The sequence below is a fragment of the Temnothorax americanus genome, unplaced genomic scaffold (genome assembly GCF_048541705.1).
Source record: "Temnothorax americanus isolate GAGA-0224 unplaced genomic scaffold, ASM4854170v1 Scaffold11, whole genome shotgun sequence".
NCBI classification, from domain to species: Eukaryota; Metazoa; Arthropoda; class Insecta; order Hymenoptera; family Formicidae; genus Temnothorax; species Temnothorax americanus.
Genome location: NW_027509242.1, coordinates 1,583,021 through 1,597,989, shown reverse-complemented (window position 1 = coordinate 1,597,989; position 14,969 = coordinate 1,583,021). Strand labels below are relative to the sequence as shown.

The window sequence follows — 14,969 nt, the reverse complement described above, 5'->3', positions numbered from 1 at the left end:
AATAATTTTGTTATCGCTCAAAAGTAATACCACGGAGGAAATAATTAATAACGATTAATCAAAATTGTAGTCAAACAGCGCGGAAATGTAATAAATCCTATGTCATCAGGCGCTTTTACAGGCCATTACGAATAATTACGGCCGATTGTTGGCAAATCCGGTAAATCCGAAAATTCATCATGTTTCGCGCGGAGACCTGAAATTATACGCTAAACGTTAGCGCGTCGGATTATTTAATTTATTCGGCGCGTACACGCGAATGCAAATAAATCATCCGCGCGTTCGTTATAAAAGCGACGTTGATGAAACCGTTGAGAAATACCGTCACGGGGAACAGCGTTATAGTAGCACCGATCTCGTTAATCTCTTCGAGGAACTCAATCTAATTCGATCGGCGCGCACGGTGCGGTGTGACGATAAGAGACGGCGCGTCGTGACAGTTTTTCTGTTTTCCTTTCACGAACGCCGTACTTATCACTTGCCGGGCGTGAATGCAGCGCGATGCGAGCGGCGCGAAGCGCGCGAAGCCGTCGCAGCATCGCGTCATCGGTCAGGCTTAACCGATGTCGGACCTTATATCATTTCCGTTCTTCCGTTTGTATAACCGTTAAGCGAGACGGCGCGGGCGCCGATAACGTTGCTATTTATTCCGCACGCACGCCCGGCTCTCTCCGGCTTAACCTCTTCACGGCGTGCAGCCCGGAACGCATCATAGGAGCACGACCGACTATTGATCGGCCGGTCGACAGTGCGCCAGCGCAAATCGAGGCCGGACGGACGAAGAGAGAGGCGCGTTCGTGAGCGCGAGCCGCCCTCGGCCGTAGTACGTTTTGGTCGACATTTGGCTGCCGTTATGCTCGTCGTCCCACGGAAGCGCCCTTAGATTCTGCCATAATGTCCGGCGGTACGTAAATGTTTTATTTAAATAGAAATTGTCGCGCGTTTAACAGCGAAAGTGTCGCAAAATTGCGTCCTTGTTCGTTTTCTCTCTCCGAGTCGGGAAACCGGCTCGCTTCGCTGTGATGTAAATTATGTATTTATTGACGCCTAGTACCTACATGCGTCGCGTTTACGAGTCAGTCAATGAGTCAGCCAAAAAAATCAAAACGCAATCGCGCTCGCACGTAATTCTATATATGTTCGGAGTTTTTGTATATTTAAACGTGCCACGCGCTTTATTAATTATCGAGCGTTTGTCTCTGTACAAAAGACGGCGAGAGAAATTTTACCTAGATATATATATTGATATGTCGCGAAATTAACGACCGCGTTTGTTTCGCTCAGTAAGACAGGGATTATATCGGCTTCGCGACGCTGCCGGAGCAAGTGCACCGGAAATCGGTGAAGAGGGGCTTCGAGTTCACCCTGATGGTATTGGGTGAGACCGGTCTCGGCAAGTCGACGCTCATAAACAGTCTCTTCCTCGGGGACCTGTACAAGGACCGGCGAATTCCGGATGCGGCGGGTGCGTGTGATTTTCATTTCAATTTCATCCATAAACGCGATCTCCTCGCGATAACTTAGACTGTCCTCTAGTCCTAGTCGCGAACCTGTCAGTCCCCTCTGAAATTATATGCGCGGCCAATCGTAATATAACAAGGACACCGTTTAACCGCGATGGAGGAGGGAGGACGTATATGTAACGCCACCGCGCCGGGATAGTCTTGCTCTAAAAACCTCCCCGTGCCTCCCGCGAGTTATATTGACACGCGAAAAATATTTGATCAGCTTACATCGTGCTGGGTAAACTGCCCACGATCTCGAGAAGTCGATAAATATTCATCGTTCACTTCCAGATCGGGTGGCTAAGACCACCTCTATCGAGAAAAAGACGATGGATATAGAGGAGCGTGGCGTTCGGCTCCGCTTAACGATCGTAGACACGCCAGGTGAGAAATATCGCCGAGCCTATTTTATTTTCCACGTTTAAACAAGTTTACATCCGCATATTATCTTGTTAGTGTATGGACACGTTGAATTAATTACGGGGAATATTTTTGTAAATAGCGATTTCGTATATAAAATTGCTGGATAAATAATGATATTGATTTTTCGTAAAATTCAATTTCACGTATAAATAACGATACGGCTTTATTAAATAATTCAATAAGTAACGATACCGTTCAAGGATTCGGCGATGCGGTAAATTGCGAGGATACGTGGAAAGCGTGCTCGGCTTACATCGACGAGCAGTTTCGCCAGTACTTTACGGACGAAAGCGGATTAAATAGGAAAAATATCCAAGATAACAGGGTACACTGTTGTCTTTACTTTATACCACCATACGGCCACGGGTACGTGATATAATCCAGCTCTCCGTATATTCTCATTTACATCAGGATTAAAGATGATAATTTTCACCCCGCGGTATAATATCGAGCGCGATTATATATCAGACTCAATTACAATCCTTAATTTGAATGCCGATCTTTCTTTATAGCCTCAGACAGATCGATCTCGAGGTATTGAGGCGTCTACATCGGAAAGTTAACGTCGTTCCCGTAATCGCGAAAGCGGACACTTTAACCACTCACGAGGTGAAAAAGTTAAAGGAGCGCATTTTGGCGGACATCGAGGAACACGAGATTCAGGTTTGACTTTGTCCTCTTGACGTAAAATGCAAAAACTTTTATAATTTCCTGATACGTGCAATAGCGTTCTTATACGACGCGCGGCAAATGCTAATTAATTTCCGTATTGTCGCACCAGATATACCAGTTCCCGGATTGCGACAGCGACGAGGACGAGGAGTTCAAGCAACAGGATAAGGAGCTGAAGGCCTGTATACCATTCGCGGTCGTCGGAAGTTCGACGGTGCTGGAGGTCGCCGGAAGGAAAGTTCGCGGCCGGCAGTATCCGTGGGGCGTAGTAGAAGGTGAACTTTTATATTCTAGATAAAATTCATAATCTTTCGATTGCGCTAATTCCCATGAGCTACGTGCGAAGTAAGTATAACGTTGAGGAAAAAAATTTTTAACGTAAATAATTTCACATTTGCAACAAAATTTGCTCCAGCCAAAGAACGCACCGATTTTAATTAACATTGTTAGATAAATCTCCGTCAACAATTGCTGTTTGAGAGAACCGAGAGTGCACTTCGATGCGGTAACGTCAAAGGAATCGAAATTCAGAACAGGGATTTCACGTACTCGATACCCTTTATTACAAGATAACCGCGACTTTTCAATTAGATCGTTAAGCAGAAGCCGAATAAAAGCAATTAGAGATTTAATCGATAAAAGAGCTGCTGAGGCTTAAGCCTTCCGCGAGTACAATCAATCGGCGTATTTGAAAGCAGGAGTAACTCCGGCTTTCGCATTTCGGCGGCCGATCTTTAATATTTCAATTCTGATTGATCATAGTCGAGAACCCGAAGCACAGTGACTTCGTCAAACTGAGGACGATGCTAATATCGACGCACATGCAGGATCTAAAGGACGTCACGCAGGACGTTCACTACGAGAATTTTCGGGCCCAATGTATTTCTCAAATTTCGCAGCAAGCGATCCGGGAACGGAGGTATTTACGCATGTAAATAAAAATATTGCATTCCAGTAGGTATATATATATATACATACGGACGCGCTTATCGCGCGTTCGCAATGCGTACGGGGTGTCTCGAAAGTGTCGCGTTTCGGAATAATATTATTTTTACACTAGTCTGCGTTTCAAGAACTTTCCTCGAGATACGAAATGGTAATGGACTATTAATATTGGCTCTTTGAAGAGCTTGATACGCTTTCGAGTGCCCCGTACGCTTTGCGTGATTATTAAAAGCATCTGCCAGCAATAGTTTCGAACTAGTTTGCGATTCACACTAGTTTGTGGTTCCAACGGTATGATAATTCAGTGGAGAGAGAGAGAATAGTTGAAATAGTTTATATATATATAAATTCTATATTGTCCAGTAAAAATTGAAGAACGTTGTAAGATTGATACTTTTTGAAAAATTGCACGGTATTGCTTTAACATATGGAGGGGTAAAGGCCAAATTTTTTTTTTAATATCTATTAACTCGCGTGCACATAGATGCAATCTATACAATATATATGAATTGCGAGTCAATATTTAAAAAAAATTGACTCACACCACTATGGCTTTAACCTTCCATATATAATAACTCATGCTTCGATTGCATTTCGTAGATTAATTATTCGTAGCCCCCTTTCGGATAATCGAGGATAAAAATACGCCTCTCGTCTCTTTTTTTACAGCAAACTGAAAAGAGATTCCGGACCGCACTTCGAGAACAGTATATCCGACACGGACAGACTTCTTTTGCAGAAAGATGAGGAGGTGAGCACGCGCAATTTAAAACGGTCGCGGCATTGAAACTTTTCAGGGATATACATTTTTTAAGTCAGAAAAAGTAAAGTTTTTACCATGCAATTACGAGACGTAAATATTTCAATACTCAATATTAAAATAAACTTATTATTTTCAATATTTTAATACTTATTCATCAGACGGTTCAATTTTTTCTTTGTGAGTAATATTAGAATTAAAAAAAAAAGGATCAAACGTACATAGATGTCCCCGCAATTCAATTTTCTAATCTAATTCGATTCTTATGAAATGTTTTCTCGCACCACTCGCTATCACATCGATTCACGCGTTCGCAGATACGGAGGATGCAAGATATCCTGGCTCAGATGCAAGAGAAGCTCAAGGCGACCGGTCAGGTCGGCGGCGGTGTCGGATTGCGAGGCCGCGTGGGTAGCCTCGGCAATGATCTCGATTCCGCGGATGTGGACAAGAAACGTAACAGTATTATAGACGTTTGAAGCGTAGGTCATTCTCGGAATACATGTGTGTATCCGGAATGTAGGGCTTAACCTCCCGAAAGATCTGTACATATTTCGTTCGACAGATCATCTCGACATTTATACATATTTATAATTCTCGAGATCGTAGCTTCAGTATAAATTTTCTAACTTTCGAAATTATATAAATTTTTAAATTATATTTGCTTCAAGTTATAGAATATAATTATAGAAGCGAATTTATTATTAAATATTTCATTAGTATTTATTATTAAATATTCGCTCGTATATAATAAACAAAATTAAAGCCGATTGATTGAAATTCAAGCAAAATAAATTTGTCTCTATCTAGAAGAATTAGAAGTAGAATTAGAGAAGTAATTATTAAGATCATTAATTTCTTCTCGATCACGCGCTATCTTTTATCACCGTTCGAAAGGGTATAGACGAAGTATGGAACTGCCAAAGATTCACCGATATGCTTATCCGAATATTCGATCAAATCGCGAATCCTGTACAGATCTGTCGACTCAATACCGCTAAAATGTCAGTGATACGCGAGATCGGAATGTTATTTTATACTTATACGTGCATAGCTAATTTATACGAATAATGAACACGCGTAGTCGTATCAGAAACTATCGGGAGATATATATATATGTATGTAACACCGCGCGTTCGTTGTAAAACGGACGTATAAACTGATCGCACAATAAGCATTGAGATTCTCGGTGGAAGATTCTCCCGTTTGGTTTATCGTTTAACGCTAGTATCAGATTTAGAGTCCCGAGTGTATGCCAAAGAATTGCGAAAAGTATTAATTAGAATTAACGTTCTAAATATACGCACAATATAATCCGTAATTATATAGTAGAATTCTATAAGAAGAGTGTGTGTGTGTGTGTGTGTGTGAGATAAATTCAGTTGGAGAAACCAAAGATCCGCGATTCGCACAGTCACTATTTTACGGATTTTTAATATTTTGTTTAAATTATTTTCTTGTGAGAAGGAATGCGTAGATGTTTTGTAACAATAAACACATTATACCGTAAAAACGATACGGTCGACTCGAGTCTCAACAATTATGTTGAACTTTATCGCTATTTCTGTCCCATTTCGCTTTCCCTTCCAATATCTTTCTGTTATTTAAAGGAATCGACTAAGAAAGAAAAAAGAATACATTTTAATTTATATTTAGAATAAAACATATATGATAAAATTGGCTAAAGCAGAAAAATATTGTAATTCGCCGAATTTACGTCGCCTTCGGCGTTTAACCCTACGTTTACTCGCGTAAGGTATAAAATATCTTATAATAGCTGTAGTAAGCTGTAGTAAGCCTCGAAGTTAGTAAGCCTCGGGTTAAGCCGGTTTCGGTTTAACCCAATGAAGAGCTGCAAGTTGCGTGTGGACACAGTACTTGCAGGCCCGGTGTCCACGATGCAAGAACTTGGTTCAAGTTTTGGTTTAAGCCACGCAACTTGCAGCTCTTACAGAAAAGCAGCAGTTTCCGTGGCTTGAACCAAAACTTGGACCAAGTTCTTGCATCGTGGACACCGAGCTTACAAGAAATTGACCAATCACAGTCGATTATTCTCCTCACATTCGCCTGTAATTGGTCACGTTCTTACGGCTTGAGGCTTACTACAGCTTACTACAGCTATTGTAGATCGGACATTAGAAATCCACTGAATTCACGGAGTAAGACTTTTGACGAACAAAATTTCTAGTTTCGTACTCACCGTTCGATGTGCGACGTCTATTTCGCGACGCTGGCTCGCCGATGTCGACGACGCCTGTTGTCCGGCCACTCCGGGGATGCTCTCTCAGAATCCTCTCTCATCGTCCGGCTCCGATATTCGCGAGATTTTCACACACATTATACGCACTAGCGTCCGACTCGGCGAAATTGCGCGAAGACCGTCTTTCCGCGCACGGAATTTCGACGAAAACGACGACGCGCCGCAACACCGTCGAAGTTAGAAATTCGAAAAGGCAATTCAGGTAACAGCGCCGCGACCGTCGGACGGAAAATGGCGGCCGCGGCCGCGGAAAGAAACCGAACGCGTTCGCGCGCGTCGCGTCTGATCTAATCGCGAAAATTCATCGTTCGCGCAGTCACTTCCGCTCGGGTTATCGCTTCCGGCACTCGATTCACTCAGGCAGAATCAGCGACGTTCGTCCTCGGTCCTCGCGAAAAGACGCGCACCCATTGCCGTCGCGATACGTTCAAATAAGATAATGGCGCGGCGGTCGCGGCGGAAAGTAACGTACGCGCCGCGTCGGCGAGCAGAATCCGAATGTAGCCGCACATAAACGCACATTCGATTTCATCGCGAAACTCATCTCGCTGGCGATTGTCAATTTGTCACACTACGACGGCACTCGAATCCGCATCGCTATATATACTCCACAGAATCTTTGACGGGCCGGCGACGCGCGACGGCGCTCGATTCGGCAGGATCCCCGATGAAGTACGTACGAGGCTGGCTGCAGTGACTGTCCTCGCACGAGATTTTCACAAAAATGAAGATGCGCACACGGATTATATATCGACGAGTTCATTCAAAAAAGACAACGACGCGGCGATCGCGGAAGCGACAGACGCGCCGGGGAAAAAAAGAGTCCGAATAACGTAGCCACGCGCGTATACGTTTGACGAACTTGTCGTTCACCGTGTCACTCGCGTTCACTTACGTACTCCGATTATCGTCCCCGACACAACAATGACGGCACTCGACTTCGATTCACCGGCGAAACGCGCGACGCGACGAGCGCGCGTTCGTCGATCCGTGCGCGACAGCGGTATAGACTGAACTGAACGCCGAACCGCCGAACGCCGAACGCCGGCCGCCGGCCGCCGGCGCGCGGCTCACTTCGCGCCGCGGCAAGGTCGCGCGCGACGTAGGTGCGAAAATCTTTGTAAATTCGTTGTACGTTTGAAATGAACAATCGTATCTCGTTTTTGTCAAAACGGAGTTAATACTTTCTCCGATATACCGGTAAGGTTAAATTGTATAACAAATAAGGAATTTTATGTACATTATTACTATAGTTCCTAAGACACGATATTTAGAAAAAAAAGTCGCATTGGAAATTTTCATAGAAATAAAACTTCCTGTTTTCTCTAAATTTATACAACATAAAGGTACGACGTACGATTTTTTTATCTCTAAGATACACGATTACCACGTATTACGATATCAATGACACGTTACGATATTTCGATGGCTTTGTAAAAATTGTGCTGTGGCAATTTTGCGTTAACCGCTCATCAATAATTCTCTCGTTGCTCGTACGGAAATTCTAATTTCTTATTTATACATGTATGTATATAATTGAAGAATTTTTATTTGCGTAGAAACAACTGTGAACACCGTCGAATAAATATCGCTTTTTAGTATTTCGTTCACTTTGATCCTGTCGAAAAATTACTGGCGAATCGGCACGACTGCCAAACCACAATGCGTACTTACTCGATTCTGTTCCTCCGTTCGCGCTATGAATTTCGTTACAAATGGCGAAACGCGAGTCGTGCATATTTACGCCTTAAGTCTTACGATTTTACTACACGATTCGTGAAGTTTCGTATTTGCGAAAGAGAAAAAGATACCGCGACCCGTAGATTCTTGCTATAAATCAGTACGATGGTAAATTGTCGATCGGAAAATGAAAAAAGAACAAAAATAAGCTGCGAGAGAGAATTGATAAGTTTATTATGCGCGACACACGTCGAAGACTCGCCAGGATCCGAAAAAACTCCCTTCCATTCCACGAAATTCCTTCGCCTCGCGGCGCACCCAGTTCTCGGAATTATTTTCACGCGCATCTGGCATCCAAAAAAACGCTCTCCATGTAGCACGCGCGGTTTGTTTACGTTTGTCTAGCAGAGTCCTAAGTAGCTCGTTTTGCACGTGCATTCTATCCGCTACATTTTCTATATTACGACGTTGAAATATTTCAACAACGTGCGCTTTCAATTTTGTCTTTCTCTCTCTCTCTCTCTCTCTCTCTCTCTCTCTCTCTCTCTCCCAATAAAATGTTGTTCTATAAAGTCGTTTGTCGCAACTTCAATCGTGATATCTATTACATTATCTTGCGACAGATCGCGTTTAAGTCTTGCGACGTGTCTACGGGAAGGGACGGTGACGCAATCGAAAAAGAGAATTGTTAATCTAACTTATTGTTATCTCTGTCGCTTGAGTAAGACTTTCGTGCAAATTATACGGTAGCCCGTCGAACCCGCTAACGAATCCTTTGTGGGAAATTGCCAAACGCGATTTTCACGTCGAATTAATAACAAACTGTCCGAACGCTTTATCGGTCTGTGATAATAAATACATAATCTGTATAAATAAATTCAGGATCGATTTGTCTATATTTTTTAGTTAATATATGTAATAGCTTAGAATTTTTGAAAGTTAACGATAATCCAGCTTCGCGAGACGTAAACGCGACGCATACCTATATATACGAGAATCCTCTAATTATCGCAACTCGGGGTAGAATTGTAACTAACGAGAGGAAGAAACGTGCGGCTTTCGTATATTCTCGACAATGTTGCACAGAATCAGGAACCATCGCGATTATGCCAAACGAATGGTTAGGGCCATTCGTAGAAACCTGCGGTTTTATTATTAGCCGTAATTACGGTTATCCGATCGCATTAAAACTTCCCGAATAACGAATATTGCGTACTCCAATCATCATCCCGTCGGGAATGTCGGGATTGACGTGGTCGCTATAAAACCGGGGTTGTCGAGATGAGCCATCTCAGTTTCGCGAACGCTCGTAGAATTTTACCGAATTTCTAATGATTCGGAAGGTTGGTACCAAACCAGGTTGCTGCGAAACGCTTGTTCGCGTTTCGCAGAATTCGATAATATTTCGCGAAAGATTTTGCGTAAGTCTCGGCGAACGGGATATAAATTTGCGTTAATTAACTCTAATAAAAAAAAAAAAATTATCACCGTGTAATAAATATTATCATACGGTATCGATAAGGGTAAAATTTGTTTATTACATCGCATCGAATATCGTTATGTCGAATATGGTGACACGAGACGCGATCGCATCGGCGGGAATCATCCTCTCGTTAGTCCGTTAAGCCGACGCGCTCTCTTCTTTATCAATACGCGTACGTACATACAAGTTTTTGTGCTCCTCTTTCGAACAGGCGGCACTATTAGCGATGGTCCTGGTAGGAGTTCGAAACGAACCGCAAGGCCCGGCCTATCTTCCGCCCAGCCCTCCTCGGGGAGGAGGCGGGACTGGTCACCCAGACGATTGGGCCGGTGTAAGTATGTATTACATATATCTTTGGGGGAAAAAAAAAAAAGAAAAGAAACCGGAAAATGTTCAAGACCGATAACTATTAGACAATCAATTTAGATGATAACGTAATCAAAGATCCGCTGATTTCCGGACAATACGCCTTTGTCCGGTCCAGCTGTGAACGCGTCATTTTTACCGAAACCGAATATATGTTAGGATCCGGCGAACTATGAGTTTTCGTACGAGGTCCAGGACGCGGCGGCGGGTCTGGACTTCGGGCATCGCGAGAACAGGAAGGACATGGAGGCCACCGGGACCTACCACGTGCTGCTGCCGGACGGTAGGACCCAGATCGTCGATTACGTCGCCGATCAGAACGGGTATCGGCCGATGGTGCGATACGAGGGAACCGCCACTTATCCCGCTGGTCCAGCGGGACCTGCGGAAGAGGGCTACAGATATTAGGCGGCCTCGGCGGCGCTCTTTCTCTCACAATTAAGTATCAATCGTTATGGTATATTGAACAGGGGTCGGCACTTATTTCTATATGTAAAAGACCAAAGAAAGGGTTTCGCGGGTCAAGAGACAAAATCGAAAATATTATGTACTTGTACCGAGAGAAAAATAAACTTCCACGAACTTTTTGTTCGACGAAATATTCAATATGTAATAATAATTTCAGAGCCGACCTCTGCTCTTAAAAGATACACGACGAACACGATCGTGGACTTATGCGAAACGTTAGGACGAGGATTGAGCTTTCGATTCGGAAAGATCGAAATGGTACGATGTAGCGAAACGTGACCGTGACAACCATCATTTTATCTGTAACGTGTAATAAAATAATTTGAGGATGAAGTAACGAAACCTTTTCTCCCTTCTACCGCTCTCTTTGACGTTCTAATTCTATAATACATGTCGGTCTATAAGTCAGCTCCAAAATCTGGATTGGAATTTCTGGAAGCTAAGAATTGAGGACGTCCCGTAAAAAAACGTTCTAAAAAACGAAGTGAAAAACGAAGTCTGCCTCTTGTCTAATGCGGTATTGATGTTGAAATATAAATTATCATATAAGGGGAACTTAAACACATTTATTGATAATTATACTTATATTGTTCGTTATATTTCTTATAAATATTTTTGTACGAACGAACGACTTGAGTGTTTCATCCTCGTTGGAGCAAGCTGTTTAAAAGGGAAAAATTGTTTCTTTCGAAAATAAGAATAACATAGTTCTTTTGCACCGAAATAATAAAAATACAAAGAATGAAATAATAAAATGAGATATAAAGGGAAACCTAGTAGAATCTAGATCTAAACTATAATGAAATTAGCTATTGTAATCAAATTATATATAAACAATCGCGAGCAGTCATCCAACATAAATAACGTAACATCCAAGTCAATTGCGGTATCATTGCGGACGAAATTCCGCCATTTGCAATACGACGGCGGAAACCGCGGAAAGGAAATAACGCGTGAGTGCGCCATCTCGGTACTGTGCCAGTCGAAGTTTCCAGAATGCCCGTTGCTCGAGAATGCTCCGCGGATCGGGCGCCAGCGGCGGCCAGGCTCGTTTCTCCTATTCTCGTTTCACGGCATTTGCCAGACTCGCGAGCGAAGGAGCGAACTAGCGGAGCAGTACCTACCAGTCGAGATTGTTGACTTCGACAGCGGGTCCTGTCGCCGTCGCGCGATAAACCGCCTGGCGAAGCGTCGTCGCCTCGAAGCGCAAATGCTTTAGTGGAACGATTTTACGAGCGTCACGAAAAAAACGTGGCCCGACGTCAAACTCGAAACGCTTGCCTAACCGCAACCGCCGTTCGTCGGACGACTCGTGCGTAAGTATACGAACGCGTGCATGTCGTGAAACTCGCAAATCCCGATGAATAATGGGCCTCGCGTCGACGCGCGCGAGCGTCTCGTCGCAGTTTTAACCATAGGTTATGTTACACAGGTTGAACCCCAAGTTGAGCTAGAAGGTTACCACCGCATCCCCTCGTTACTTCCGCCGGCACGAGTCTGAAACTTGCCCCGTGCTCCAGTTTGGCACGTGAATTGGAATCGTTGTTGTTTATATTCTCCGACAGCCGATCTCGGAAGCATGGCAAAGTGGGGCGAGGGCGATCCACGCTGGATCGTGGAGGAAAGGCCTGACGCAACCAATGTTAATAACTGGCATTGGTACGTTGATTGACATAATTTTATTAATAGGGATATGTCTCTAAGTCGATATCTTTAAGTCAATTCAGTCTGATAAAATATATATCGGCATTTAATCGTCAATTTTCAAAGTGTCCGTTATCCTTCGTACACTTTTTTAACGCATTAAAATTATGTCGCAGGACGGAGAAGAATGCCTGTGCGTGGTCGCAGGAAAAATTGAAGGAACTGTTTGTAAATTCAAAAATCGAGGAAGAAGGAGGTTGGTAACACGTATTTTATAAATTGGAAACGTAGAGCAAGTATTTGTACATTTTTATCGGAGCAACTATATTCGTAATAAATCTTATATTTAATTTGTAGTGTTATGTGAAATAACAGAAATGGAAAAATGTGAAGGTGAGGCAGTAGCAAATAATAGAAAAGGGAAACTTATTGTTTTTTATGAATGGAATATCGTTCTTAAGTGGGTATCAAATGGAAAATCCACCGAGAACATTGAGGGTAAAATTAATATTCCCAATCTCTCTGAAGAAAATGATATCGGCGAGGTAGATGTAAGTATTTTTAATTAAATTATATATAATTATACAATTCGGCTCAAACTTTTAATTCGTTTTAATTTGATTTTGGTTTTTTAATCAGGAATCATTTTCTTTTGGTATTTAGTTTATTAAGTTGTGCAAGAATTTTAATAAATGTATATTTCGTGATTTGTAGGTTGAAATTACATTAAAAGATAGTACGGATGAAGGGGAGAAAGTAAAACAATTCTTACATACTAAAGGTAAAGATGCAATAAGAGAAAAATTGAAGAAATATGTATCTTCCTTAAAAGAAGGTAAGCTAATGATTTTATAATTTGTGTGATGTGAATTGTTCGTTATATTAAAAACATATAATGTAGCATTTTTATGTAATCTATCTTTTTTTTTTATTTGCAGAATTTACGAAAGGAATGATACTTCCCAAAAAAGATAATGTGAAGGAAAATATTTCGAATATAACATCTGGTTTTAATGTAAAGGTATGTAATGTGTACAACTGGGCGGGAGATACTACCGTGTCTTTTGATCTACTTACAATATAAAGGGATAAAGCAACTAACAATGTTTTATTCTATTTCAAGATGCAAATGAATGCCGCGGTGACACCAACGAACAATAATAAAACGATGGGTAAAATCTCAACCACTACGATTAAGCAAAATATTAAGTTCCAATGCAGGGCGGAAGAGTTTTACAATGTTCTCTCTTCGGTCAAGGTAATAATTTTACTGAATTGTCTCATGATAAGCTATCGATGTAGCCTAACTCACTACTAGCCTACTTATACAATAAAGTCTTTAATTCTCACAGATGGTAGAAGCCTTCACGAAGAACCCGGTAAAATTAGAAGCGAAGAAGAATGGTGAATTCGAGCTTTTCAGCGGCAATATTCATGGCGAATTCGTAGAGATTACACCAACGAAGATTATTCAAAAGTGGCGTTGTAAACAATGGCCGTCCGGACATTTCAGCGAAGTAACGATCGATATTTGTGAGAAGAACGATCATACTGAGGTCAATTTAACGCAGAGTGGTGTCCCAACGAGGTAAGCTCGAGTGCGATGACTTTCTGATAAGATTTATCGTATTATTGACAAGTAAGATTGATAATGTCGAAAATATCGCGATTTCCAGCGAGGAGCTCTCTACGAAGGAGAATTGGGACAGATATTACTGGGACGCCATAAAACGGACCTTCGGCTTTGGGTACTTCATGTGATCTAAATTCCGTTTAATGGATATTTATTTATTGCTAAGTAGAACAATCGTGGAAATTGCGAATCACACGCAGTCGCGCGAGCGCTTGACTTCTGCGGGAGCATAGATGAAACTATGGCACGATGGGAAAGAAGCGTATACACAATACAGGTTTACTCTGTTCTATCTTCATATATTTGGTACCGCCTTGTGTAAAACTTAAATTAATATCGCTGCGTGCACGCTACGATGCCGCGCGACATTACAAGTGACTTGTATGTCTCTCTACCTATTAGATGTGTTTGTCTAATAAATTATGAGATAAGATGATTTTTAATCTGTTCTTTCCGTATGAGAGTGACGGAAAATTCAAATAAATCATTTAAATAAACATTTGTAGTTGCCGCAAACTTCGCGTATTTATTTAAAAAGAAAAGTTAATAACGCAATCAGTCTTCTCATAAAAAGAACGGACATTCTTTTACATAATAATTATAATAATAATAATATTATAATAAAATTGTTTTTCATTGCTTTTCAATATCACTATATGTATTTGGCTCGTTAAAGTTTTTGAACGCGGTCGCGCTCGCGTTCGTAAACAGATCGAAAATCTTGGAGCTGCAGCCCGCCATGCAACCCCCCGAACTCTTACGCGATCCCCTTTTCGCACGAGGACAGGACCAACGTCCTCGGCAGCCAGGCAGACGGGAGCGGCATGAATGGGCAGATCCAGAGAGCGCAAATGCGCGCGCCTTCGAAAATCAAAATCAATGTAGTCCGCCGTCGTTCGTACCGGTCCCGTTTGTTCGCTCGCTCGCTCGCTCGCTCGTTCGCTCGCTAGCTCGCTTGCTTGCTCGCGGATTGCCCACGCCCTTAGTGCGCCTCGCGGTCCCAGCGCGAACGTTATCGGAGTATAGTGCCGTTTGTCGTTTCCCTCTCTCTGTTTCTCTCGCGTTTCCCATCTTGCTCGCTCGTATGGCTGCACAAGCGCACATCGAGATGCATATATACACGCACATCA

General features: G+C 42.4%; 4 protein-coding genes across 6 annotated transcripts in view; 3 read left to right on the top strand and 1 right to left on the bottom strand.

Moving 5' to 3' along the window:
• The window catches only part of Gluclalpha (glycine receptor alpha 1), a 61,771-nt gene extending 54,181 nt beyond the window's left edge, over positions 1-7,590 (bottom strand). The window contains exon 1 of the mRNA XM_077424244.1: positions 6,506-7,590. The gene's annotated coding sequence lies outside the window, so the exon portion shown is untranslated. The remainder of the gene's footprint in view (positions 1-6,505) is intronic.
• On the top strand, positions 95-5,821 carry Septin4 (septin 4). Of its 3 annotated transcripts, none has more exons than XM_077424332.1 (9): positions 95-904; positions 1,289-1,465; positions 1,797-1,889; positions 2,129-2,294; positions 2,441-2,591; positions 2,710-2,875; positions 3,363-3,519; positions 4,215-4,296; positions 4,623-5,821. In XM_077424332.1, the coding sequence occupies exons 1-9, from the start codon at positions 895-897 to the stop codon at positions 4,782-4,784; spliced, it is 1,164 nt and encodes a 387-aa protein (XP_077280458.1). In that variant the 5' UTR covers positions 95-894; the 3' UTR covers positions 4,785-5,821. The 3 variants fall into 3 exon arrangements, with proteins under 3 accessions (XP_077280458.1, XP_077280451.1, XP_077280466.1); XM_077424325.1 differs by having other exon boundaries at positions 3,363-3,531; XM_077424340.1 differs by having other exon boundaries at positions 1,285-1,465; positions 3,363-3,531.
• A 1,737-nt stretch (positions 7,591-9,327) lies between the features above and the next one.
• LOC143907568 (pro-resilin) lies at positions 9,328-10,884 on the top strand. The gene is made up of 3 exons (XM_077424415.1): positions 9,328-9,588; positions 9,940-10,059; positions 10,254-10,884. Exons 1-3 carry the CDS (start codon positions 9,577-9,579, stop codon positions 10,500-10,502), a joined length of 381 nt encoding a protein of 126 aa, XP_077280541.1. The 5' UTR covers positions 9,328-9,576; the 3' UTR covers positions 10,503-10,884.
• A 683-nt stretch (positions 10,885-11,567) lies between these two features.
• On the top strand, positions 11,568-14,486 carry LOC143904970 (activator of 90 kDa heat shock protein ATPase homolog 1). Its single transcript, XM_077420021.1, has 9 exons — positions 11,568-11,878; positions 11,995-12,221; positions 12,383-12,462; positions 12,564-12,757; positions 12,921-13,041; positions 13,145-13,227; positions 13,330-13,464; positions 13,559-13,794; positions 13,883-14,486. Exons 2-9 carry the CDS (start codon positions 12,142-12,144, stop codon positions 13,965-13,967), a joined length of 1,014 nt encoding a protein of 337 aa, XP_077276147.1. The 5' UTR covers positions 11,568-11,878; positions 11,995-12,141; the 3' UTR covers positions 13,968-14,486.
• Positions 14,487-14,969: the final 483 nt, after the last annotated feature.